Source organism: Megalops cyprinoides, chromosome 5, assembly GCF_013368585.1.
Source record: "Megalops cyprinoides isolate fMegCyp1 chromosome 5, fMegCyp1.pri, whole genome shotgun sequence".
Lineage (NCBI taxonomy): Eukaryota > Metazoa > Chordata > Actinopteri > Elopiformes > Megalopidae > Megalops > Megalops cyprinoides.
In genome coordinates this window covers 38387501-38414223 of record NC_050587.1, presented here as the reverse complement: position 1 = coordinate 38414223, position 26723 = coordinate 38387501, and the positions used below count along the sequence as shown (strand labels likewise).

At 46.6% G+C, this 26723-nt stretch overlaps 1 protein-coding gene across 1 annotated transcript in view; it reads left to right on the top strand.

Moving 5' to 3' along the window:
• mmp17a (matrix metallopeptidase 17a) overlaps positions 1-26723 on the top strand; it is a 37762-nt gene that overhangs the window by 3000 nt on the left and 8039 nt on the right. The window contains exons 2-4 of the mRNA XM_036529443.1: positions 16870-17002; positions 17243-17375; positions 21458-21744. Coding sequence (XP_036385336.1) covers positions 16870-17002; positions 17243-17375; positions 21458-21744 — 553 coding nt within the window. The remainder of the gene's footprint in view (positions 1-16869; positions 17003-17242; positions 17376-21457; positions 21745-26723) is intronic.

Below are 26723 nucleotides of genomic sequence, written 5' to 3'. Positions count from 1 at the left end.
AAATTTCATTGCGAATGTTTATTTTCTAGGATCTAGCGTGCTTAATGCAGTTAATAATTAAATACAGTTTTTCTTGTACTCAACATTTTCTTGTAGCCTACTCTTGTTCTTTCTTGAACTGTCTTGTAATGCGGTATTGGTGCTGCACTTGAGATATATAATTACATATCATTTTCATGTCTTTTATTTGTTTATATATAGGTCTATATGGCTGTAATCCTATACTAGGTATATATATATACTGTAGGCGTAAAAATGAAAAATCAAGCAAAAATGTAATTTTATCTGTTAATGTAAAAAGAAATACTGGTGGAGAAATGTCTTTGTCCTTACAGGAGGCTAACATGAGTAATGGCAATGCATCACCACTGTCGGTTTTGGTCCTCGAGCTGAGAATCTAATTTTCCTCTAATTTCATTAACGAGAGCACCATCTGGACCGAGTCCCATTGGAGCAGAGTGGCAAAAGCCTGATCCACCGAAACATTTTCTTCACTTTTTCAGAACCCCGGGGTCCAATGACACCTCTATTCATCCCAACAAATTGCCTAAATTAAAGGAGAATTAGCACGTACCGAACTCTTGCACGCGAGACATTTTTTTGTTGCCAAGCCCCGCCATCTGAATTCCCAAAGTTGTCGTTGCATCGAATTACCTAGAGAAGCAGGTACGTGGGAGAGAGGAACAGGGGTTGATTGACAGGTAAACAAATTCGGGTAGGACTTAGCAGGCCTCTGAAACGATCGAGAGGAAAAGAAAGCAGACACGAGAAAAAAAATCCCTCACCACTTACGCAAGTGCCAAAGTTGAAATCAATACCTCTTCTTGGAGACTAAGTGGGAGACATCGCTCTCAGGAACCAAGCTGAGGCGAGATTTTCTGTCCTGCGCTGAAGACGGTTTTGCATTATTGTGGGCATCAGCAGTGCTCTGTTATTAGGAACCTTTTTTGGCTTAGAGGTGTGAGGGCAGAGCTTGTACAGCGTACTCCGTACAGCGGTACTTCTCCGCGCTGGCCTAGTTTAAAAAAGGAGGGTTTGGGATGAATGTGACCTACTGTCAAGCGCCCGCACGGCGAGGACACGGATTTGGGACACAGAGATTATTTCAGGAGCATTGTCAGAAGGGAAGAGACCTTGGAGCGGCAGAGTAATGAATTGCAGAGCGGGACACGCGCGGGACAGGTGCTAGGAGCGGGGAAAGCGAGAGAGGAGGAGGCAGAAACGCATTCCAGCACACGCTTAATGGATCTGAAAGTGCTGAGTGCTTTGATGAATGGTCTTTGTATGTCCCTATCGGGCTTTTATTTGACTGAGTTCATTCGTCTCGTGACCACGTAGCAAACAGCATGCTGGACAGCAAAGGCTGTCTGAAGTACCAACACCGTCCACACCTACCGTCCTAAAGAAAACCACTTCATTTAAATCCAACATCAATCCAGAATTCAGCAGTATCTGTTCAGCTGTGACCTTTTTGAAACACACCGGCGTGGAGTTCTGGCAAAGGGAAGGGACCAGAACTGAGAGGCTTGCAGTTTTGAATAACAGGTAGGATTTGGCAGAGGCAATATACAAAATGGAAGCTATATAATTGACCTGCCAAGTCTGCAGGGCATTGACACTAAAATTAGAAGATAACATCAAACTGCATATAAACGTAAGTCAAAAAAGGAAATGGATATATCGGTCATATGCACCCGTGGCATAGTTTTGTTTTTCCACGACTACAGACCCCTATAGACATCGATCTCCTCCGGCTCGTGTGACTGAAATTCAACCCGTAGCCTTCCCAAAGGAAACCCCAAAATCAAATCCATGTGGTCGTCAATTTTTATTTTAGAAGAAGAGTTCCCCAGTCCCACATGAAAGCCGTTCCCGCCCTCCGCTCCCAAAGAGTAAACAGACGCGGGTAATTACCGCGGTCTGACGTTGGCCTGGCAGTTCGTCCTGTAGCTGAAAATAACCCAGGACCAAGCAGCACTGGGGGAGCCAGCTGCAGGCGACATGAAGAAAACCCTAAAGCAGTGCAGATTTTGTCCAAAAATTGTCTCCAGAAATTGTTTCCATTCTCACAGATGCAAAGTTAAAAAAAAAAAAGCAGCGCCCGGCCTTGTTCGCAAAAGCTCCTGAGCGATCCCGGCAGCGGCCGCCTCCCCTCTTTTGATAAGATGGACCTTCTCTGGGCTCAGTCAGAGTGGCTCGGTGGGCTTTCTCTGTGTCAGCCGCACATTTGCATGTCTCAGTTCTTAATAAGATTGAGGGGAGAAAAAGGGAGAAAACAAATGTGCTCAAACGCGGAATGCGCCGGCTCTTTGAAAAGCGGCCTTTTGATGTGCCGAGTGGAATCAAATTCAGACCGACGGCAAGGCGCGCAGATAACACGTCTCAATCTGTTGTCTGCACCTCGTGGGGAAAAATAAAAAGATTTAGATCAAGTCCCGTTTCAGGGGTATGTTGGTTTAACATGCTCTCAGGGGTGACCTTTCAAAGATGCAGGTCCCACAGGAGGCGGAGAGTTCTGTCACTGAGAGTCATTCAGAGATGAAGGTCTGGCTGTCTGATGAATGCATCCTTTGCTGCCAAGTCAACCACATATTTTACAGTAATTGCTGCGTTTAATGTAGCTGCCAGAACCCTTTATTATTTATTCCTCAGGCCAAAATGTATACATATATTTATACGGATATATATATATATATACACACATATGTATGTATATATATATATGTATACCATTGTAAGAGCTCACATTGCCCAAGTCACATTAAGAGCTCAAGTCACATTTACAAGTTACTTGGGGTCCAATGAAACCAAGCACAAACAAAAAGTAAAGAGGAGTAGCACTGAAGGGTGAAAACAAAGGTTTCTAGTGAGACCTGTCCTTATGCCACAGTGTGATCTTCAAAGCTTGAGTGGGCTCTCCCAGAATCACCTGCTACCAAGAGGCCACGCCCCTAGGGCTGTCCTAATCTTACTGGGGCGGTGGGCGGCAGGGCAGTCAGAGCGACCCGCACGGCCAGTCATATCCCCAACCGTCTGGGTCCAATGAGACTGGTTCACAGAGAACAAATCTTCACATTGTTAACTGGCAGAGACGTCACCCTCCACCAAGGGGTGTTCGCCAGCTGAGTGAAAACAGTTCACACTTTCTCAGAAAGGCCTCAGTATGAACTTGTTTGGGCTGAACCTTGGCTCTGAGTTCATGTCCCCGTGAATCAGGCTCTGAAATGGTAAGACGTGGCCTGTCACAGCGGTCTGCGGCCAGTGAACATGCAGTGAAACGGGTAGCTGTGGAGCCCGATGTCTCCCTCAGTGTTAATGGGAGCTATAAAGGAAAGTTCTAGAGGGTTTTCAGGCAGTCTTGGATCATTTACCTTTATACAGAGATATGAAAGTCCCACATCCCTGCGCTTTACTGCCTCAGCCGTTTCCAGCATCAGTCCTCCTCCCCTTCTTCACCTCTCCCTCTCTCCTCCCTCTACGCATCCCCAGTCTTTCATCTCTACGTCCCCACATCACCAGCCCTCCTTCATCCCCGCTCCCTTTCTCCATCCCTCCATCCCTCCCCTTCCCCACATCCACCTCACTCAGGCGCACTTTTCTTTTCCGGTGCCGATGGGGTGGGGTCACCAGCCTGACGTCCTGGTGTGATCCGGCCAATGGCGTTACCCCACTGCACACAAGGTCTACCTCCTGTATCACCGTCTGTGACCTTGTCATGCGCTCATTCTCCCAAACACTTTTATTTTCTTTGGGCATTCCTCACTGCTGAACCTGATGTCATGCAAACACATAAACAAACATTGTGGCATAGATCACAGTTAGGGATGTACAGCCTGTAGTCTGACCATTTACTTTTTTATATTTCACTTTAAGCCTGTGTGCTGTTATGCTCCATGTGTCATAATATGCAGGTTGTTGCTGGTTGTTCCGCCGCAGGTGTGACCCGGTCTGCAAAGATTTGTGCAGTGATTGCAGCTGACATCAGGAAATGTATGTGCAGCAAACAAAACAGGCCTGAATGTCATGACATTGCAAACAAAGTTTTAAAAAATGTGGCAGGTAAAACATTTCGTGAAAGGTGTTTTGCATCGGTAGATTTGCTAAAACACAGCACAGACAAGTATGGCAAACACTTTCTCACTAAGGAGAAAGGAGGCACATCAACCATATCTTGCGAGTGTAGTATTTGCGCACGTTACTTTCGACTTGAAATTGCTGCTTAATATTCAAACCGTGTTGGTTAGGTGCTAACAGGTGCTGTTTAGCAGCAGCTGTGCTGATTGCTGTAGGTGAGCTTGCAGGAGAGGTCGGTGTCTCTGTCATTAGGAGAGCTCCATTCACTTTGCAGGGCCTCACAGTGCTAAATTGTCCTGCTGGTGAGGATTGTGCTCACAGCTCGATGGCTTTAGTCGATGGAACGCTCCCTTTTAATTGCCATGTCAACAGTCTGGTTTTGTTCGGTGTGCTTACACCGACACTGATGGTGGCTAATTGTGCTGGATCAAACGAAAACACCAATCATGCCCTTTTCCTCTAAAGCCCACCACTGTGTTTGTGTGTGTGTGTGTGTTTGTGTGTGTGTGTGTGCGCGTACGCGTATGCCCTATGCATGGTCTTGAGTCACGAAAGTACATGGTTTTGAGTACATCAGAATTATGACTGTGGATTCACCCTGGTGTAACCAGCAAGTGCCACTTCAAGACCCCCGCATCAGCGCCAGGCCGCGGCCCTTTGGCGTTTGTTGTTCCAAAAACGGGAAGCACAATCATATTTAACGACCTGTTTAATAACCTGACAGGTCAATATGACATGAACAGCTGATGGCTAAAGGAGAATCTGCAGCATCAACGTTTGTGCGGCTGTGTGTGAAGTGAAGTTTTCAGCTGAATAAAAGCAGGAAATGGCCCAGATCGAAAGTGAAAAGGGACCGTTTTAACGCAAAATCAGGCATACGCTGCTGGGTCATCCCTCTTGACTCTTACAGAGGGCGGAAAGGCACTGACAGGAGGCCTGGTACTCTGTCCTCTTGCGCTGAACTACACTGCATGTGTTGGATGATAAACTCTGATATTCATCTGTCTGGATTTTCAAAGATTTGGTCAATGAGTCTGCAAAATCTAGATAGAAATCTTTCCTGTTTAAATACAGGAAATTATCTGTTTGAGTGTGAATCTCCCTGTCATGTAAAAATGGTATATATCTGGAGGGACATTTATGGAAGGGTGTTCAGATAAAATGAGTCAGTCAGACAAGAAATGACCCATGACTGTTTAGATTAAAAGACAACAACTATCATTTGACAGTGAGGTCAAGAGAAAGAAATGAGACATCTCTCTCCAGTGACCTGAGTGGCAGCATGTTTTCAATTGTGCTTCCTTAAAGTTTCCACCAATGGAGTTGTACTTTCTTCCCATTTCCACCAATACAATGCTCTTCTTGACCACATCCACCAATGACAGACCACCTGTTTTATGCCCCTCCCCCATTTGAAGCACTGAGGTGACAGGAGGATTGCTGTCTTAATCATTAGTGGATCTTAAAGACAGCATGTTCTCAAAGCTCACTCAAGTGGATGGGATACGCCAAGCAACAGGCATCTTCACAGTCATTGTGTATGGTTGTGAATCCAATGAAAACTGTGTGTGTAAGGAAAAAATGGGAGAAAATTTAAAATTTGTCAGTCACTCAGCACTCACCAAGGCACCGCCCTGAAAGCTGATTTCCATACAAACCCAATGAAAAAAAAATACACTGGGGGCACAGTTCCAATCTTTTCCGTCTTAATAATTAATTTTACAACAGATTCTAAATATTCCCCATAACAATCTGCACACATGGTCGCCGTCATTTCAGCTTTGGCTGAAATGTTGTGAAGGGAACGTTTAGAATCTCAGGTTTAAATTAATTAAAAATGAAAGACATTGGAGCTTTGCCCTATTCATTATTTTTCTCTCTCTCTGAAAACAGGTGAAAAGATTTGGCAGTGCAAACCGGTGTTGTCTAATTATCAATTTGGTACGATGTTAAATTGCATTGTCCCTTTCATTTCCCATCATGCATCACTAATCACCTTTGTTACCTTGGTGTTCCACAGCATTAACGAGGTGATGATTCCTTCCCCAATTAAACATCTCTATTTACTCTGCAGAGACAGATGAGAGTGCAGATGAGCAGCCCAGTCGGAACAATTTAAAAGCACGTTGGATATTGTTTGGTGTTTTTTTTTTTTGGTTTGTTTGTTTGTTTTTATTTTTTTGTGGGAACAGTAGAGTAGAGTACAGTGGAGTAGCTGCCATGTATTTTTTGGGGAAACTTGATTTTTCTGGGAATAATTCATATGCTGTTCTGTATGTCCACTAGAAGTAGATTGCACTCTTATTTAAGCCTATAGGCTAACATAAGTAAAGTAAATATATTTGCATAGTATAATGCAGTAATATAACCATGTGCAAAAGGTGGACATAACTCTTCAGGGAAATCATTACAATTGTAACCACTGCCACTCAGTAGAAGTGGATGGCACTCCTATTTAACCTTGTAGGTTAAAACAAAGGAAGTACTGGTGACAAACATTTTTAGTAACTGCATCCATAAAACACTCATCGTTTGTGTGTGTGGGTGGGGGGGGTGTCTGTGTGTTAGTACATGTATAGTTATAGATATACAGATATACAGATATATATATATATATATATATATATATATATATGTCATCCTCTGTACATGGTCAACAGTACAGGGACACTTGCCCAGAGAATCACCACAGTGGGCCACATTCCAGGAGCCTGTAGGAGCAATCAATGCCCCACTCGCTGCTGACCTGGCATTACCTTTTGGGCATTTACATTTTCATTTATTCATTTGGCAGACGCTTTTACCCAAAGCGACTTACAAGTGAGGTAGAGTACGACGCAAGCAAAAACCATAAGGAGTGAAGGCAGGGTATGGTAGGTAAGGAGCTGGGCTTGTGACTCCAGCGGAGTAGCTTCAGTGCAGTGTAGTGCTGCTATTGTACCTTTGAGCGAGTTAGATTGCTTTAGTGAAGGTCCAGCTGTACACAAAGATACCCTGATAAGCTCCGGATAAGGGAGTCTGCAAAGCAAATGGAGTGTAATGTGTATATGTATCTACAGTATATAAAATACGTTACACCATCTGCTACCTGCATATGGCCGTGTGATCGTCAGGGGCATTGGAGAATGTAGTACCATGCAGAAACACTCATCAGGGGCATTGGAAAATGTAGTACCATGCAGAAACATTCAATCAAAATTCACCTGCAGTCCACTTCTGCCTCAGTAGATATGAATTTCCATACAATCAAAGCATGAAGGTTGTGTTTGATGTGGCCCTTCTGGTATGTCATTTGGCTTGGAGTCCAACAAAAGGGATCACACCGAGCCACGGGCTGAGGGTGTTGACCCCCCTTCGTGTGGACGTCATGAACAGGGAACATGTACGCCCTGGTAAACCAGGCTAAAGAGGAGCTGAATGTGATGGATTTCCCAGGCAATCCTGACCTTGTCTGCCTGGTCCACAACTGCCATTTCCCATCATGCTCCACAGCCCAGTGTTTCTCCCCTCCCGGCGGGCGACGGCCGCTCAGCATTAATTAAGTGATAATTAGCCATTATTAGCGAGAGCACTGAAGGGAGGCCGAGGCTGGACACAGTCAGAGCCAGCGTGGTGTTATTATCACAGCACCCAAACAGACAGGGTGGCACAACAACACAGCGCACCGCACTGCAACGTCCAGCAGGGGGCAGTAGATCTGATGTAGCACTAGTGCAACAGAGTAGTTAACCAGATACGGCAGTCATGGGATTCTGACATGCCATTTGTCAACTTCTAATTGGACTCAGACAAAACCTGTCATCACAAAATATTTTATCATAATATAGGAACTTGTACATGCAGTCTGAGAATTGTTATTAATAATTATATTAACTATTAATTAATAGTTGCTACTAATTACTACTGATTGCTACTAATAATAATGACATTGATGATAATGCAATAATAATAATGTTATATGTAATAATGTTGTATCTTGTTGTTAATATTGTGTCAGAGCCAGACGCTAATGTTTTCGTACGCAGTATACCAGGTAAAGAACATCTTTGAGATCCAAGCTCCCCGTTGCTTTCAGTATTCAGAAGCATTCAGACTCTTTGTGTACGGGCACCTGGGAGGCTCCTCAGCCTCTCAGAGGGACTCGCACAGGCCACCCCGGTGAGCTGGAAACGCACGGATCCTTCCTGTCGAGCTGCAGGCCCTCTCTCGTTCGTCAGAACCGGCGGCGAGCACTCCATGTTCTCAGCACGGGCGGCGTTGTTCTTTCTGCCTCTCCCTTTGTTACGCGCGAAACGCTCTCGCTTCCCGTCAGTCTCCCTGCCCTCGCTTCCGAGATTTGCATTTCGTACGCGCCGTTCAGAAACCGCTTCCCCACATACCTGTAGATAAGGCTGCACTTGCAAAACAATGTTCCCGCTGCCTAACGCAGCGTTGCGTCTCGTAAGCACCATAGACTCTGCTGAAAAGACGCTGTCAGGAGCCTTTGGTGTGTGAAATCATGATAATTATATGATTTATTGCCTTGTTTATAATCTCTTGATATGTCATGTTGTTTTTTATTTGTGTTCCTTTTGTAAGTCTTCTGCTTACATAACAACACATAATTGCAGCATCGTAATGACAATATGTAATTCTGTGTGCACGATTCATGTTTGAGATTTAAAGAGTGAATCGCACTCACACACACTGAACACGCAAACACACAATAATAGCCTTTCCATTACAGTGCCTTGCCTCTTTCTGTTACAGGAGGATATTTAGGAATCTACATCATTCGTTTAGCATGATACATCCATTGTCACAGAATACATCCCACAAGGGGACAGCGCTATTGAGTTATGGAATCCTTCTTTTTGGCCGGATACCATCTGAGTTCGATGCCCAAAAGGGTTTCAACATCAAACCATTACAGAGGGTTTGGATGGGCACAGCAATTAAATGAAACCGCTTTAGCTGAGTCTTCAACCTGGTACTGATTTCTGGGGTTGTTTGTTTTTTACCATGAGTAGAGTTTTATTCTATTTTTATTTTTGGTTCCACACTAGAAAGGGCAAAACCACCCGTGATGATGTTCAGATGTAGTTGGTTTGATTGGGTTTGATGTGGGACTTGGAATTTCTCCAGCGTGGGTAATTGTTTAGGGTTGTGCTGGAATGATTGAGTATGCCTGCAGTGGATGTTGGAATGGCGGTGCAGGAAGACAGCAGAGCCAGCAGAGCCAGCAGAGCCAGCAGTCATGGGAAAGCAGGCATGTTGTGCCTACCCTGAGGTTCTGAGGGAGATGAAACGGGTTGCTTTGTCAGACTGCTGAAGTATGAAATGCCAATAACTTGTGCCATGGGAAAAGAGTCCCAAGCTTATCAATGTGGCACTTATATTTGCTTGTACATGTATATATATATATATATATATATATATATATATATATATATATATACGTGTGCAATACAACACAAAACACTAAATGTCAACTAAAAACAAAGCATCCATGTGGGCAAACTGGTGTACCTGTAGAGATGTGTACCTTTGTATTACCCACCCCTTCCCCCAACACACACACACACACACACACACACACACACATATACATACACGCGCACACACACACACACATACACATACACACACACACACACACACACACATACACACACCCTGCGTTTAACCCTGTGATCTGTAAGATTATCACCTGAGCTCACATGCTTCAGGTATCCACTTTAAAACAGACTCTCTTAACCCTCAGTCATGTCAAAGTGGAGACTCCAGTATCGCTTTCAGTCAGGTGTGTTTGTGACATTAACCCTCTACTTCACTGACTAATGTGACATGATCTTCCATTGACCATCACTGCACCGAGGGCAGCCCAAATGACCAGAGCGCTGCAGCCATCAAGGGCATGTTTTTGGGTGCTGCCCTCAGAGGTCCCCAATCGATCACAGCTAACGATTTCAGTTAAGCTCCTTCCTCGGGTCCTGAAGGTGACAACGCTGGTCTGATGGAGAACAATTTCTCCAGGTCGCTGGGGGAAACCTCCCGACATCTCATTCAGGCAGAGGAGGGCTGCCCTGTGAGCTCATGGTGCAGAACAGCAGTGTGGTGCAGTGGTAAGGAGCAGGGCTTGTAACCAAAAGGTCCCAAAAGGTTCCCCACTGGGGCCCTACTGTTGTATCCATGGGCAAGGTACTTAAACCCTGCTGTTTAAATGGATAATTTAAGATCCCCTAGTGCTACTCTCTGCAAAGTTCATTAGTTCTTTACTATGCTGCAATCACTTAATATGTGTATCTAAGCGGAAGCTTGATGCCTATTTTAAAGTACAGTGTATGGACAGACTTATTAGGAATTTAATAATGAAGACTTACAGTAAGAGAGCAAGCAGATACCATAAAAAACCTATCAAGAACCTTCACATGGCAGTTTTATAATTGGTTTATACATCCAAAGGCTTTCCCTGGGTTTCTTATTTCTCAGAACCACCACATGCTGCCTAAGCCAAGCACTGTCAGTCTTGGCATTCGGGCTCCATGGTTGTCTTCTTTTGGTGGAAGTCCAGCTGTTCTACTGGCAAATTTTTTCCCCCCTGTCACTGGCTGCCTCCCACTGCGAGCCAGATACACATCTCCCAGTCCTTTCAGCGAGAGTTCAATCACCAGGGCTAAGCGGCTAAACTTATCAGATAGCCAGATAGCTCTTTGATTGTCTCTCTCTGTGGCCCTCTCTCTCTCTCTCTCTCTCTCTCTCTGTCTTTCTCTTTCCCTCTGTTGCAAACCTGGGATGAATTTGTCACATTTGTGTGCCTCATACTTTGTTGCTGATTATGGTATTAATATGTTTGTATGTGGATTAATAGGTTTGCATGTGCAAAGACCCTAAAGGGGTGAATAAGGTTTACTGAGCTGTACTCTTAAATGCCCCCAGTAGATGTCAAATAGTTTTTTGAGCCTTGTAGCTGACAGGGTTTCACCCTGCTCAGAGCGGTCAGAGGCTGAACAGAGGACTTTGGTCCATTAGTTTCTCTTTCAGAGTGGAGAGAAAGTCAGAAACAGGAGATCAAGTGAAGCACAACATAAGCACACACACACACACACACATACGCACCGCTCTGTGATGTAAAGAGGTCTGTGTGTGTGTTTGTCTGTTTGTGTGTGTGTGAATGGTGAGGCACTGTACTTCCTGCTGACCGGGTCTGATGGATAGATGCTGTAGAAGGCAGTGTTTATGGGTCCATTTGCTGAATATTAAAAGGTTCTGTATTGATTGGGCTCGACCCTCTTCTTCCCGGTGCTGCTGGGTTTTGAATATGGATGTTGTGGAGTGGAGGAGTCGGCAGGCTGTGCCTCTCTCTGCTGCTCGGGGCACTCCAGCGTCTGGGGGTGTAGGCTGCGCTCCTCCCCCTCTCCAGGGCAGACCTCATCGACCTGCGGAGGGGCTGAGGTCATGCCCCTGTACCCCTCCCGACACCCGAGGAGTTACCCACAATCCCATTTGTTTCTGCTGGGAAGCTGGAGGCTGAGCAGTGGAGATGAGTGATGTGTTGTCTGTCTAGGCCTACACCTAACAAGGAGAGGATCTTTTGATCTATGTGTGTGTGTGTGTGTGTGTGTGTGTGTGCGTGTGTGTGTGTGTGTGTGTGTGTGTGTGTGTGTGTGTGTGTGTGTGTGTGTGTGTGTGTGTGTGAGAGTGTGTGAGTGTGTGTGTGTGTGTGTGTGTGTGTGTCTGTGTGAGTCTGTGTGTGTGCAAGTGTATGTGTATGTGAGCTTGTGTTTACATTTACATTTACATTTATTTATTTAGCAGACGCTTTACAAAGCGACTTACAAAAGCGCATACAGCAAGTATAGCGACAGTATGTGTGTGTGTGTGTGTAAGTGTGTGTGTGTGTGTGTGTGTGTGTGTGTGAGAGTGTGTGAGTGTATGTGCGCGTGTGTGTGTGTGTGTCTGTGTGAGTCTGTGTGTGTGCAAGTGTATGTGTATGTGAGCTTGTGTTTGTGTGTGTGTGTGTGTGTGTGTGTGTGTGAGAGTGTGTGAGTGTATGTGCGCGTGTGTGTGTGTGTGTCTGTGTGAGTCTGTGTGTGTGCAAGTGTATGTGTATGTGAGCTTGTGTTTGTGTGTGTGTGTGTGTGTGTGTGTGTGTGTGTGTAAGTGTGTGTGGATTCATGCACGTGTGTAGTACATTTTTCCTAGTTTTTTTCCTGACTGGGTCCATTTTTCTCAGTCAGTTGAGAGTGCTGTCTGACAGCACACGGTAGGCCTGGGGCAGTCCATAGCGGCCTCTCTTTGAGCCTTGCATTAGATGTTAAACTTCACAGCTGGCGTGTATCTCAGAGAGGACAGAGCGGAGTGACATGAAAATGTGGCGGCCTTTCCTCTGTGACGCGGGACCTGCTGACGAGGCGTGAAAGCGCTGTCACAGGCTCCTGCTTGCGGGGACTCCCCCGACGCTCACGGACTCTGCACGCTGCTCCAGAGTGAACCGGCTGATGCCGTTTTCTGAGGCGATTTTAATGGGTGAATATTTTCCCTCGGCCTTCCTCAGACTCGCCTGAGCTTTTCACTGCTGTCGGCTTTAGTTTCTGACGCCTTGCCCTCCCGCTAAAACACATCTGTGCAGTGTGCAGTGCCTTCACCCCTACACTGTTCCTATTGGCTGATCTTCTCCATCACACTTCTCTAAATCCCAGAATTCCCTCTGCCTCCCAAAGTTCCATATCAGTGCATTGCACCCGGCAAGGGGTGGGGCCAAGGGACAAGGGCATGAAAATGCACTTAATAAACTGTGAATATGTGAAGAAGGGAATCTGTAACGTAAATTATCTAAAAATCCAATAGTGAATTTCTTAAAATAATCATGTTGACAGACGAGGTAAAAATGAAGAACATATTGTGGAATGAATCAATATCTTTCCATTAAAAAGAGATGATTATTAGAGGATCATATAGGAGTAAGAAAGTGTAATGAAAAGAGCAGGCCGATCAGCATGTCTTGGCTTGTCGTTTTGTCCATAATCCAGAGAGAATCGATCAATGCAGTCTGATCCTGAAGGATCCCAGGGCCTTGTGCGTCTCTATAAACCCCTGCAGCTTATTCTATGCATTAATAACTCTGTGAAAAAGTCATTTTTTAGTGTCATCGTGAAATTTCGTTTGAAGTCATTTCCATGCATGGCCTCTGGTTTGGTTAAAGGAATTCATCTTGAAATAGCCTCCATGGTCCACCTTATTAATCCCTTTCAGGATTTTGAATACTTCAATCAAATCCCTCCTGTGCCACCCTCCACTAATCATGCATAGTCATTAAAATATGTGGGACAACCTAATAAAAATCTATTTGAAATGGCCCACTATGCAAGCCATTGACCCCTTGAAGAATGAGATCTAGATTGACTGACAGGATATCTCACAAAACCATCATGCTGTATTTAAGGATGGAATTTCACAATACTCAGGTAAAACACCTGAATGTATTTTTCCTATAAGGGGTTGAAGTTTGCAGGAAGCTGGGATTTCAGTGGCCCAGGGCTCTTGTCTCTTGGGTAGCACAGAGCTCTCTGAGGTGGGGTGATCTCCCTTCAGCGCTATGCCGGAATGCACAAACCCCAGTGTTTGACACCATTAGATAACCTACTAAATATTTCTCCATGACTCTAGAAGCCTAAGAGCTTTGTCCTTTAACATCAGTTCTATGTGCGCATCCAACCCTTCTCCTTATTGGATAATGTACATTTGGGGTGGCACATCAGGATCTGAGGGTACAGTCTGATGTGATTGCTCAGTTCCACAGTCAACGTACATTTTGGAATATGCTGAGTTTCTATTTTAGTTACTTGTCCTTTTATTTATGTTTTTTGTTGCCTTGATTAAATTCACTGTGGATATGAAACGCACGTGGCCAAGTGTGTACCCGCGAGCGTTAGTGTGTGGCCTGGGATAAGGAATGTTCTGATTAATGACAAGGGCAGGAGATTTCCACGAAAAAAACAACAGCACACTCCCAGACCGCGTTCATCTGCAAACAAGACTGAGCAAACCTCCAGGTCTCCTGGGCAGCATCAACACTAAGAATAATTCACACTTTACTCACGTAGAATCCACAGCAAATCCTATATAGGATAAGCAGCGGGCGTGGACATCTGGGGCCTGGAGCGCTGCGATCAATCTTTATAGCCCTTCGCCAGTTATTTGTTCTGTGAAGCCATCCGTGCACGCCTGTGGTTCTATTAAAAGCAGTGTGTTTGGCCATGTTTTTCCCCACTGTTCTCTGCAAAATTTTGGACAGACCAAAGAACAACGCATAAATAATCTGGAAAGCGCGATATTCCAAGTGCTCAGCATTGGCTAATTATGATAGAAGGAAAGTCTGAAAATAAAAGTTTGAAATGTGATTTTGACGACTTATTTGTGATGTGCATTATAACTGTTATTTCGCATGTGTGTCTAATCAGAGCTCGAAATGTTTTCCTGCAAATCAATAAGAGTGGGAATAAGTGTCAGGGAAGGTATTTGGTTGGATTTACCCAACTGCCGGCCCTTTTCAAGTCGCATATAAATGTCCAACCAGATGCTCTTCTTGAGTGTTACTTCCATACAGATCCAGACTCCTGTAAAAGTGCAAGCTTCTGGGACTTTCCTGGAGAGAGTCAGTGCAAGGAGAGATCACACCCACAATGCTGAACACTGTGTGTGGACTACTAATGGGTGTGTGTGTGTGTGTGTGTGTGTGTGTGTGTGTGTGTTACTGCATTGGAGCTGTCAATACACACACACACACACACACACACACACACACACACACACACACACACACACACCACACACACAGCACGTACACACACAGTACTTACACACACATACACATACACACACATACTGTGCACACATACACACATACTGCACACATGCTGTAAACACATGTGTACCCATGTACACACACATACTCGCACACTTCAGGATTTTTCACTTTTGTGGAGTTTATTGGGAAGGGCGTTTTCTCTTATGGTACTGCTCCTACTGTTGGAACACTCTTTTCTACATCATGTCATGCGGTTTACCATCCTCTGAAAGGTTACATGGGGCCCAGGGACAGACGGGCCACACAGTGAAATTGTGTGTGGGTCGGACTGGCCATAATTCCAACAGCACACAGACAGACAGAGCCACTCCTGAGTCCGCTCTGTGGTTCCTCCTCATAATTCAGCCTCAGAGGTGACCAGAACACACAATTCCTTCAATTCCATCACATCTTAGCTCAGAAGGGAAGAAGCACATTGTGCTTTCCAGTTGCCTTTGGAGTCTTTAATCTCTGGTGGAAGATCAGACTTGGCCTGGCTATTCAACATTCTCCTTTTTCTTTTTGGTTTTAAAGATGATACGTTTTTTTTTTCCCCACATTCTTATTTTGGGCTACGTTATACGTCTAGGTAGAGAGGCTAGGGAGCTAATTATTTTCTCCCCTCTACAGTAATAACGCACACCTTCACTTCTACTGTGGAGTCAAGAACAAGTGCAGTTTTTCCCCCAGTACCCCTGTCTGTTGGAGTGAAAGGGGGGGGGGGGTTCAGTTTATTTGCTTTGTGAAGATGAGTATCAGGTCAGAGGCTTTATTTCCCAGGTATTTCCTCACAGGGATGTGCTCGTGTTGACGCTGTACTTACTTTAAGTGCTCTTTTCCATTCTTTGGGTGCTCTGTTTATTCACTGCGGTGGGTCAATATTTCCGCCTTCTCAGTGTGTTTTGCCTATGGATGTTTTGTGTGATCATTTAATTGCGCTTGGCACCGCACCAGACCCCCCTCGCCAGGAGGCGGGGTCGGAGAACGGAGCGCAGATGCAAGAGAATGGGTCGACAGGAAGTCAGCGGGCGCGATCGATGCGTCTGCTAGGCTCGGTCAATAAACGGTCGGATCCACCCCGACCAGAATCGCCCGTGCTCTGCGCTCCAATTAAGCGCGTTCCTTTCGCCGAGTCCTTGAGTTTGCGGGTGCTCAATGTCATGGTGACACTGATGAGCTGGGTGGTTCAGAGCGATCCCTAATTTGGTAATTGCTTTTTTTGTGTCGGTCGCCCTGGAGTGAGTTGTGAGGCATTTGTCGAGAGTATCCACTTGTTGTCTGTCTATGAGAAAATTGCTGTTTTTTATAACGGTTGGTATTTTGCTCTCTAGCTGAGGTTATTTTGCTAATTGTTTTTGTCCCGGTGGGGTCACAACAAGACAGAGATGATGGTGGTGATTATGATCACATTGGTAGCCATGAGGATGATGACAGTCATCATGACAATCATAATCAGCATTTTGGACCAACTGGCAGCCTCATGTCTGTAGTGGCAAACGCAGGTAGAGTTTCCAGCTTGCAGCCATGTCAGGGAGGGTTTAAGTCCCTTTTTACAGGGAGGGTTCAGATCCCACAATAGACAAGTGGGTAAGGAGCAATGCTGCTCTCTGTGGTTACGGTCAGCATGATTGGCCTTTATCACAGCATGTCTGCATTTGCAAGGCTGCCTGATTGAGGCAGAGCCTGAGGCGAAGTGTAAGGTCTGATTCTCATCCTCATTTACACCGAAAGCAGGACCTCAGGAATCAATCTGAGTATGTAAAACTCTCCATTTTTAACTGATGGCCATCTCTGTAATTTGGAGCAGCTGCCCTTGAGTGAATATGACTCTTTAATGAGAGCAGAGTAATATTGTAAAGTAAGACCTTGCAGTTTATTTTCTTTTAAAGATGTGTTGGTCATATGGCAGTGGCACATCCATGTCTCCACGTCTCATTGGTTGTTTTTGTGTTGCTGTTCTGGTGCAGGATTGGCTGAGCAAGTTTGGGTACCTGCCACCCCCAGACCCTGTGACAGGCCAGCTGCAGACCAAGGAGGCCCTGACCAAAGCCATCAGAGCCATGCAGAAGTTTGGAGGCCTGGAGGAGACAGGAGTGCTAGGTGCTTACAGGTTTTATGGCGTCTGGTTTCAAAGGCATGATTAATACTAATGTGTGTTCCTGCTGACCTGCCACAGAGAATGAATCATAAACTGACAAGAAAAGATGCCATGGAAGACAGACTTACCATTGCTGTGTGTGTGTGTGTGTGTGTGTGTGTGTGTGTGTGTGTGTGTGTGTCTGTGTGCTTGTCTGTGTGCACTGTGTGTGTGTGTGTGTGTGTGTACATCCTGGCTCCTAGACCAAGCGACCCTGGGCCTGATGAAGACTCCGCGGTGCTCTCTCCCGGATGTTTCTGAGTGGGAGTCGCCAGGGCGACGGAGACGGGCGCTGCTCTCCCAGGGCAAGTGGAACAAGCGACACCTGTCCTGGAGGTACAGCCTGGGACTGAGGATGGGGGGTGGGGGGGGGGGGAGACAGGGGTCCACAGCAAATCTGAAACCCCTCTTTCAGCATGTGGATTCTGCACAGAGGATATTAGCGCCACACTGTCTGTCAAAGAATTCACATTCCCACAGGCAGGGCACAGATCACTGCTGCTCTCTCTTTAATTGTGGAACAAACAGAGCAAGCTGTGCAATTGTGAAATTGTCATGGAGACACCGTGGAGCCCAGCGGTCTGACACAACAGTCCCTGAGAGAGTGGGTACACTGCAGGACCGGCACACACGACCCTGTCTTTATCCTCCCTGAAGTAGCTTCAGTGGAGAGGCACCACACAAAGACACAATCTGGCAGTCACACAGCGTAAGCCTCTCTCTCCTGCAGTGTCACACCTGTGTCTTGTTCCTCTTCATTTTTTCTCCCTGCTGGAGATTGCCTGCTGTAACACACAAATCACTTTGGAACAATGTGGTAAAATCTACCCCCCTCCAGCCTGCTGTTAGGGATAGTTTGTCAGGCAGATCAAGGAGACGCTTAGGACCATTATGACGTCACCAAGTGGATGCGACTGGCTGCTGAATCACCACACGCAGTTGGTCGAGGTAGATGCTGATCCTCCAATCAGAGCTTCACCAGAGCTCCATTGTTCTGTGCTAACACAATGGGTTCATTCTCACCTCAAGGTTGCATTCCACGTCTGTATTCAACCATACAGCAGGACTGCATTTTTTGAATTTGCATCTCCTGTGAGTTTGAAACAGCACTGAGGTCGAAAGCAAGACCTTCCTTTTCTGTCACTCTGCCAATATCAGTGACAAGGGTCAGGAGAAAAATGCTTAAGAAATCATAATCTCTCATTTGGAAAGTGGAGAAATGGGTTTGCTCTAGCACAGAGCTGTGGAGCTTTAGACTGGCAGTGGGCAGAGATTTATGTGAGGGCGACTGGCAGTCAGATTCACATTTACTGAGGCTTAGCGTCCTGTTTTTCTCAAAGGAAATCGCTTTCTCTTAATAATGACTTAGGAGTCGAAATGGAAGAAAGCAATTTAAAACAAAGCAGACTTTATTTGCTTGTTTGATCACGCACATCTGAGCCTCCTGATGATTCAGCAACCAGAGCACTGAACGAGGGTCAGTGGAAGGGTTAGTCAGAAATAGAGGAGCGTTAGTGACTTTGCTGTTAAGAGCTGACATCAGAACAGTTACTGTTCTTGGCAAGGGTTGGACAGATATGCACAATAAGACAGCTATGCTTTCAGAAATCCCATCAGTGGCCATTTGAATCAGTTGATTACAGATTTGGAGATTTCCTCATAATCTTTGTGCTCTGTGAGCTACAATAGGAAACTCACTGCGATCTCGCACTCATTGGGGGGGATTCAGGTTTTCAGCTCTTGCTTTCCCACAGAACTTTTAATAAAGCAAATTAAAGGCAAGTTTGCTAGTCTATCCATCAGAGGGAGATTGGCCCTTCAATGCTGACAGTGGAAGATGGATTACACAGTATTATTCGGTTTCTTTACTGGAGGCGAGAATGCCTCGGCTTGTCTTGAAGGCCTACAGACTCACTGCTTCGGCTTTTGTTAGGTTAATTGCTCTGCGGCGAGTTCCGGTTCTTCGTCTCCCTTTGTCGGCCAGACACAGAGTGAAGACGGACAAAAGGCCGAAGAGGGGTGCTGGAGGCAGACACTCACGGACACGCTAGGCCCGAGACCCCTGCCTCGTTTGCGCTTTGTTAGATTTCAGCTGGAGCACGGTGGGCGTGACAGATAATTTGCCTCCAGTGAGGCGGTTGCCACGGAGATGCGTTTATTGGGGCGGGGTGTCCGCTGCAGGACGCGGCCTGCTGAAAGCACTGAGATACTCAAAGGGAAGGAAATGAGTTTGTTTGAGCTTCTCCTGAATTTCCCTGCCATTGTTGTGATCCAGAGAGCCTCACACACACAAATCAGGGGCCAGGCGAAACCAGACTAAAGGGAAGATCACAAGAAAGACAGAGAGAGAGGGAGGGAGAGATGGACATTGTTGTGATCCCGCGAGTCTCGGGCACAAATCAGGACTGAAGTGAACATCGCAAGAGGGAGAGGGAGAGACAGAGAGAGAGACTGACAGATAAAGAGATGGACTGAAAGGGAGAGGGAAGGAAAGATAGAGAAGGACCGAGAGAAAAAGAGAGAAATTAAATGATCCTGGTATGGTTCCCCTATCTTTCTGTCATTTTTGGTCCTATCCCAGGCCAGGAGCCACATCTGTCTGTGAGAGGGGCATGTGGAAAATACTCTGACTGGCAATGCTGCCTCTGTCTCTCACTTTCACTTAAATCCATCTCACACACACACTCACACACACACACGCACACACACTCACACACACACTCACACACACACTCTCACACACACACACACACACACGCACACACACACACTCACACACACACTCACACACACACTCACACACACACACACACTCACACACACACTCACACACACACACACACGCGTGCACACACACACACACACACACACACATCATGCAAAGCATCACACACACACACACACACACACAATCTGAGACAGTTTATTTACAGACAGTTGCCTAAGTTCTTGACTTGCTCATGGTTTTTTTATTTCCTTCAGGTCAGAAAATTGAACTCTTCCTCACTGGCTGATGTCTTAAAGGCTTGTTTATTCACAGCAGTGAGCTGCAGGTCAGCAGGAGGGAAAACGCATCTTTAATGCAGCGTGTCAGTCGGCCGGTCCCCGCATTAACGCATCTCACTGCGAGCCGGCAGGACACGCCCCCGACCTTGGCTTGCAGTTGACTCTGCCTCGGGTTGCCATGTTACCGGAGATGGAGTGTGTGCGTTGGAGGGGTGGTGAACGTGTGTGCCGTCAGAGGGGAAAATCTATTTTCTCTGTCTCTTTTCCCGTGGAAGAAAAGTGGCACATTTGTGGGAAAGTTCCTGAGGGATTTGCGGGGGGGCGCAGGGGTGGGAGAGATGATGAGAGATGAATTTCCCTGTCCTCACCCATCACCTCAGCTGAAATTGCCCTTGGAAGAGGAGATGGGACTGTTTTTACAAGCAGCTTTCCCCTTCTACTTGTGTTGAGCCAAAATGAGCAGATTCACAGAGAAGAAAGAAAAGATGAGAGTTTGTAGCAGATTTGTTATTTAAATCCCCGCAGAGAGACAGAGAGGGAGGGAGAGAGAGATCATTATGTTATTCAATATTTATTCACTTAGTGGCCACCCTCATCCCTGCCGTGCATTTATTCAATAATAATAACCTCCACCAGAGCCGGTCAGCTTAAGTAACGCTCTCAGGTGGATTCAGTTGCCACGCTCTCAGGTGGATTCAGTTGCCACCCCCTCTTTGAACCTGCAGCCTTCTGGTTTACAAGCTCACATCCTTAACCTCTTCAGCCCACTGCTGTCCCAGTAGAGCTCCTTCATTTAATTCCATTTGAAAACAGGCCAATTTGAAGAGTGTCGAAGCTTGCTAATGCTGACTATACCCATAAAATGAAGTAAAATAATTTTGGAAAAAAATGTTCTGTTTATGTTTATTCTCATATACGCTGGGCAGCAGTGTAGCATAGTGGTAAGAAGCAGCACTCCTAACCGAAAGGTTGCCGGTTCCTTTCCCTGCTAGGGCACTGCTGCTGAACCCTTGGGCAAGGTACCTAACCTAGAATTGCCTCAGTAAATGTCTAGCTGTATAAATGGATAATATGTAAAACTGTAACGCATGTAAGTTTGCCATGGGTAAGAGCATCTGCTAAATGCCAATAATGTAATGTATTGCCTATAGTATTTCCTATGAATAACACTTACAAAGCAACTTTGTTCCACAGTGCTGACTATACAGCTGAAATTTCATTTTAAGGTTGAAATTTGATAATGTGCTGTTTGTACATCATAGCTTGTCATACTAGTACAAGGTCAGCTTCACTGAAACTTCATATTGTGTTGCCAGCAATACTGCTGAACAGTGTTGCTGACACCTGGCTCCTAGATAAGGATAAATCGGTGTGCTGTTTAGACTGTGCTGTGTGTCCCTCACGCCCCGCAGGGTGCGGACGTTCCCGAAGGAGTCGGCGGCGTTGGGGCGGGACACGGTGCGGGCGCTGATGTACTATGCCCTGAAGGTGTGGAGCGACATCGCGCCCCTCAACTTCCACGAGGTGGCAGGCAGCGAGGCCGACATCCAGATCGACTTCACCAAGGCCGACCACAACGACGGCTACCCCTTCGACGGGCCGGGGGGCACCGTGGCACACGCCTTCTTCCCCGGAGACCGCTTCATTGCCGGGGACACGCACTTCGACGACGAAGAGGCCTGGACCTTCAGATCGCCGGGTGAGCGACGGGTGGGAGAGCGGGGCGGGCGGGTGACCTGGGTGGGCGTTGGTCACCAGGGGGTCCGGTGGGGGGGGGGAGTCACTCCTTCAGTAGTACAGTACATTCAGTCACTGTGTTGTCACAGCAGAACAGTCTCCGCCAGGCTCCATAAAGGCCAGCCTGCTATTGGCTGATAAAAGCACCACTGAGCTTTGCTTCAAAAGCATCAACAGAGTGGATATCCCCTCCCTCCTTTCCCTCCCTGGCTAGGGGCATGAGTGAGGCTAAGGCCTAGGCTTAAGGCAACACTTGTGGTTCTCCTACATTCGGTGAGCCAGAATCTGTAGGTCCTGTAGGGTCTACTACTCCTCAGCAGTTCCTTTAGGCCAGAGTTGCAGACAGAGAGGACCTTCTTCCAGTGCTATGTGGTGCTGGGTCCCAGGTACCTGGGGAGAGGAAGGGAAGGGAAGGGGGGGGGCTCTGAGCCTGCTGAAGAGTCCTGATGGGCCTGTTCTCCCACCCCTCCCGTCTCCGCCCCACTCCCTCTCTGTCTCACCGAGCCGCCTCACCATATGGCGCCAGACAGAAAGTCACTTTTCTCCAATTAGGGCTCCCATCACGCTTGGCAGAGAGCAATTAGCATCTGAGCGGGCGGCTCGATCCCTCGTCAGAGTCTGCTGGAGATTAGCGAGCCTGGGGCGGAGGGAAGGGACTTTTCCCAAAATCAGGCCTCCTCACTGCTGCCCCGCACTTGCCTACTCTGCCCCTGTCATCCTGGCTCTTACCCCGAACCTCCGAACCCCTGAACCCCTGAACCCCCATTGCTGTTTATCAGTCCGTTAGCAGACGCAGAAATGACCACCTTGGCTCAGATCTCTTCCCTTCCTCGATTGCAGGCTTTTCGTGTGCAGTGCAGGCTTAATTCTAGCGCTAGGCATGAATCACTGAGGCGCTGTTAAGGGAGTTAATTAAACATTAATTTCGCAGCGTCACGGTACAGGGGCTGTTTTTCAGATTGCGAGACTTCGGTGGCCTGTCCCAGGAAAACGATTCAATTATCGAGACACGTGCAGGCTGTAGAGTGAGATTACCATGGTGACAAAATAATATATGACAAAGTAATGACAAAGCAATATCTGGGAAAACATGAAAAGTGACATATGACTCAGATTGATCTTAAAATGCCATAATAATATACACATTCATCACGTTGGACATTTCATTTTGGTGAATTTTTTGACTGTATGATATATTGCAATGGTTAACTGTGTTCCTAATCATATATTCTGACGGATGTTAGTTTTCTTTTGGATAAGAGTCACGTGAACGTACTTCCTGTTGTCAGCTTTTTGGCAGAGAGATTTATCTCGTGAGATAAACTTGCCAGGTCAGGAGGAGGAAAAAACATGAGATCTAAAAGGATGAGTAGATTTACAGTTTAATCATCTGAGCAAAATGGGCCCAGTCAGCAAAACACGAAACAAAGACCTTTTCTATGTGCCAGTGACATCTTGCCCTTGATCTTTTGCCAGTCTTATTGTGCACACACAAACACACACACACACACACACACACACACACACACACACACACACACACACACACACACACACACACACACATACACACACACACCCCCCACACACACACTCCACACACCACTCTTTTTTCTTTTCCTTTCAGGATGGCACAGAATGATCTTTTGTTGTTGGCAGGACTCTGGAGCTGTCCCCTTTGAGGATCTGGTGCGAGCGCAAATAATTATTCTCCAATAGACACTGGGCACAGAGATAAGGACAGCAGCTAGCAGAGGTGCATTAGGGAACATTTAATGCTCCATTAGATTTAGTAGGCAGCTCCCTGCTGCTAAATTGAATCCAGCTTGAAATCCAGACCAGCCCCTAATAGCAGCAGTCTGTGAGTGCGCTCCCGTGAGATTCCTGAGGGACCGCTGCGCACAGCCGTCTGTCCGACGGCGCGTGGATCTCCTTTATTGCTTCTCACCCTGCGGTGGCTCGTCAGTGTGACCTGGCTGCCACAGCGAGCAGTGAAGGCACAGCAAGCAGCTATGCGATTTAAGGAGTTTAGCAGTTGTTTAGCTGTTCAGTGTGTGAGCGTGTGTCACCCCTACATCTTGTGGGTTGTGCTGTCACCCCTATGCCACGTGTTCAATACCACCTTGCCCAACCATGCAGAGTTGCAATATATCCATCAGAAAGTAGGCTGACTTTGTGGCTTGTCTTGAGCTGGACTAGCCTGAGTTGGGCTGGGTTAGGCTGGATTGAGTTGGAGTAAGCTGAATTGGGTTGGCTTTAGGTTATGTTGGATTGAGTTGGGTTAAGTTTGATTGGAGCAGGTTCGGTTGAGCTAAATTGGTTGGGTTTGGTTAAGATGGGTGGGTTTAGGTTGGGTTGGGTTGGATTGAGCTGGGTTAAGTTTGATTGGAGCAGGCTAGATTTGGTTAAGTGGGATTGTAGTGGGTGTCATGTAAGGTTAGGCAGTAAAGTCTCTTTCAAAAGTTTCTCCCCTTTGAAGGTATATTTCTACAGGGCAGGGGCAGAGGAGTGAGGTATCAGCCTCCTCTCAGAGCTGGCAGTGACAAGAGCGTGAATATGACCCTTTGAATCCTGCGCTAATCTTAAGCGCATTCTTCTAGGAGCCTGCGACAAGGCAACCGAGCGCGACAGCTCTCACCCAAGCCCTTTATTCACTCTCCCTTTGTAGGTATTTATAACCCCAACCAGCGAATCCAGTCGCCTCCGACTGGGTAATCTCCACAGGCTCTTCAAAAGGCCGCGTACCTCTGAAAGCGTGCCAAATCTATTCACACTTTGCAGGTTTGCTAACCGCGGCTTTTTCACGGCCCACAATCCCGCTGTTTATGCAGGGAGTGTCGGGAAAACGCTGACAGACGCCAACGAGGAGGAGGAGGGCGTCTCAGAGCAGTCAGTCAGAACCTCAAAATCAGCACAGAGACAGCATTCACTGAATCACCTTTTTATTGTTTTTTTTTTAAATGAGTCACCACACGCTTGTGCACGAGGAGTGACAGTTCAGGGGCGACACTCTGTTTCCATAATGTAGGGTGGCTGCGACACAAAAATTTTCACTCACTCATGCATGAGTAACAGATTGCATTTATGCAGAAGCATTTATGGATCTGAAAGCCCTTTGAGGTGGTGGACATGAGGGGGATGACTCACCTGAACCACCACCAGAGTGCAGCACCCGTGTGGGTCATGGGTGATGTACGGCAGCCATTTTGTGCCTGAACACTCACAGCCTATCAGCTGAGTCAGGAAGGGGGAGGATTAACTCAGCCAATTAAAGGCTGTGGGGTGATGAGATGGCCAGATTGAGACAGCCAGGGTGGGAGCTCGACCAGGACGCCGGGGAAGACCCCCCTGCGTGATTGCCTGTAATGACCAGAGCGAGTCAGTACCTGTGTTTAATCTCTCATCCAAAAGGTGTATTAAAAAGTGTTTTGTGCTCAATGTGCCTGAGCCCAGCGGAGCAAGCCATCAACAAACCCTTCAGTTTCCTCCTCTCTGAAAACCTTGAGGAACTTTACTTTCTTACTCTGCTCCAGGTGCACCTTCACACCTGACCTCAGATCAGTTGGATGCTGCTTCTTCATGCAGCCAGTAACGTAGACATTTTCATTATGTTAAACATAATGTGATTTGTGTTTCATGAGAGAGCAATGCTCTTGAAGTAAAGAACCATAAGTTTTAGAACATAAATAAAGTCCATCCCCAATGGTCAAGGGCCAGCTTGCATCTGCTGGGAGGTAAATCACTGCAGGTGTTTTTTCCACCAGATAGACATAGGAATATGATAAAGGATAAGATAAAGGAATATATTCACAAATCATTTATTCCTCACTACCCTTTGATTTATCTGCAATAAACCTAACATGAATACATAACATTAACAATGTGATGTGTCATATACAGGGAACCTCTGCTTGCTCCATGTAGACTGTACGGTTCACGGTAGTTTTTCGCTATCTGAGCTGGTGAACTGTGTGCACGGTTTGTGCTGGAATATTACTGTTCCATGGGTAAAACCGTGTGCGTGTGTTTTGTCCGCTGCGTGCCTGGGCTTGCTCTCTGCAGGCCTGACGTGCTCGCAGCTGCGCATGCGCAGCTCGCTGCATGGGCGCTCTTGCGTTTGCGCTGGGCTGCGAGACGGCGGAACACCGACGCCCTGGGAGAGCGCTAGCAGCAACGCCTCTGCGCCGCTCCGACCGGAACGCGTTTAAACCGGCTCTCCGCTTCCTCACTCCCGGACTCCCAGCTGAGGCCAACAAGCTAATATTGTTTGAGGGCCAGCAGGGGAAATTAAGGGAGAGAGACGCCCGTGCTTTATGGATCAGCGGGAAATGAGGAGGCCTGCGGTCTCTGTTGTGTTGTGACCCCTTCCTTCCGTGGGTGAGGTGGTCTTAAGAGTGTCTCCTTCTTTCACGGTATGCCCCGCAGAGAGAGATCACAAAGCACAGAGACGGCACCCCCTTTCCCTCAGAACTGGTTTTTTCTTTACGAGGTCCGACTCTGTGGGGTCGTTTCAATCCCAGCTGTTTCCTTTTGGTTGTGAGAATCTAAACTTTTATCGCTGATTTTCGGTGAAGAAGGGCTCAGATGTGTTCCCTTTGAGCCATGGGGCCACAGCAGTTATAATCGCTTCGTAATCTTATCAGAGCCTCCGAACACATGGCACACAGACAAGCGCCAATGTTCTGGGACGGTATGAAGATACATGACCGTTTATACTCTCATGCTTCTTAGACTTTAGTGCTTGTGAGTGCTCCTGATTCTTATCAGTTACAGTGTACCCTATAACCTTGTGTGGAATATTTTTCCCCTGCTCCCTTTGTAATAACATGTTTATTGATATTGAACTGAGCATAACCAATGGATTGTTGCTTGGCTGTTTGTCATGCAGTTGCTTTAAAAAGCATTTAAAATGAGTGTGTGAATTGTTGCATGGATACAAAG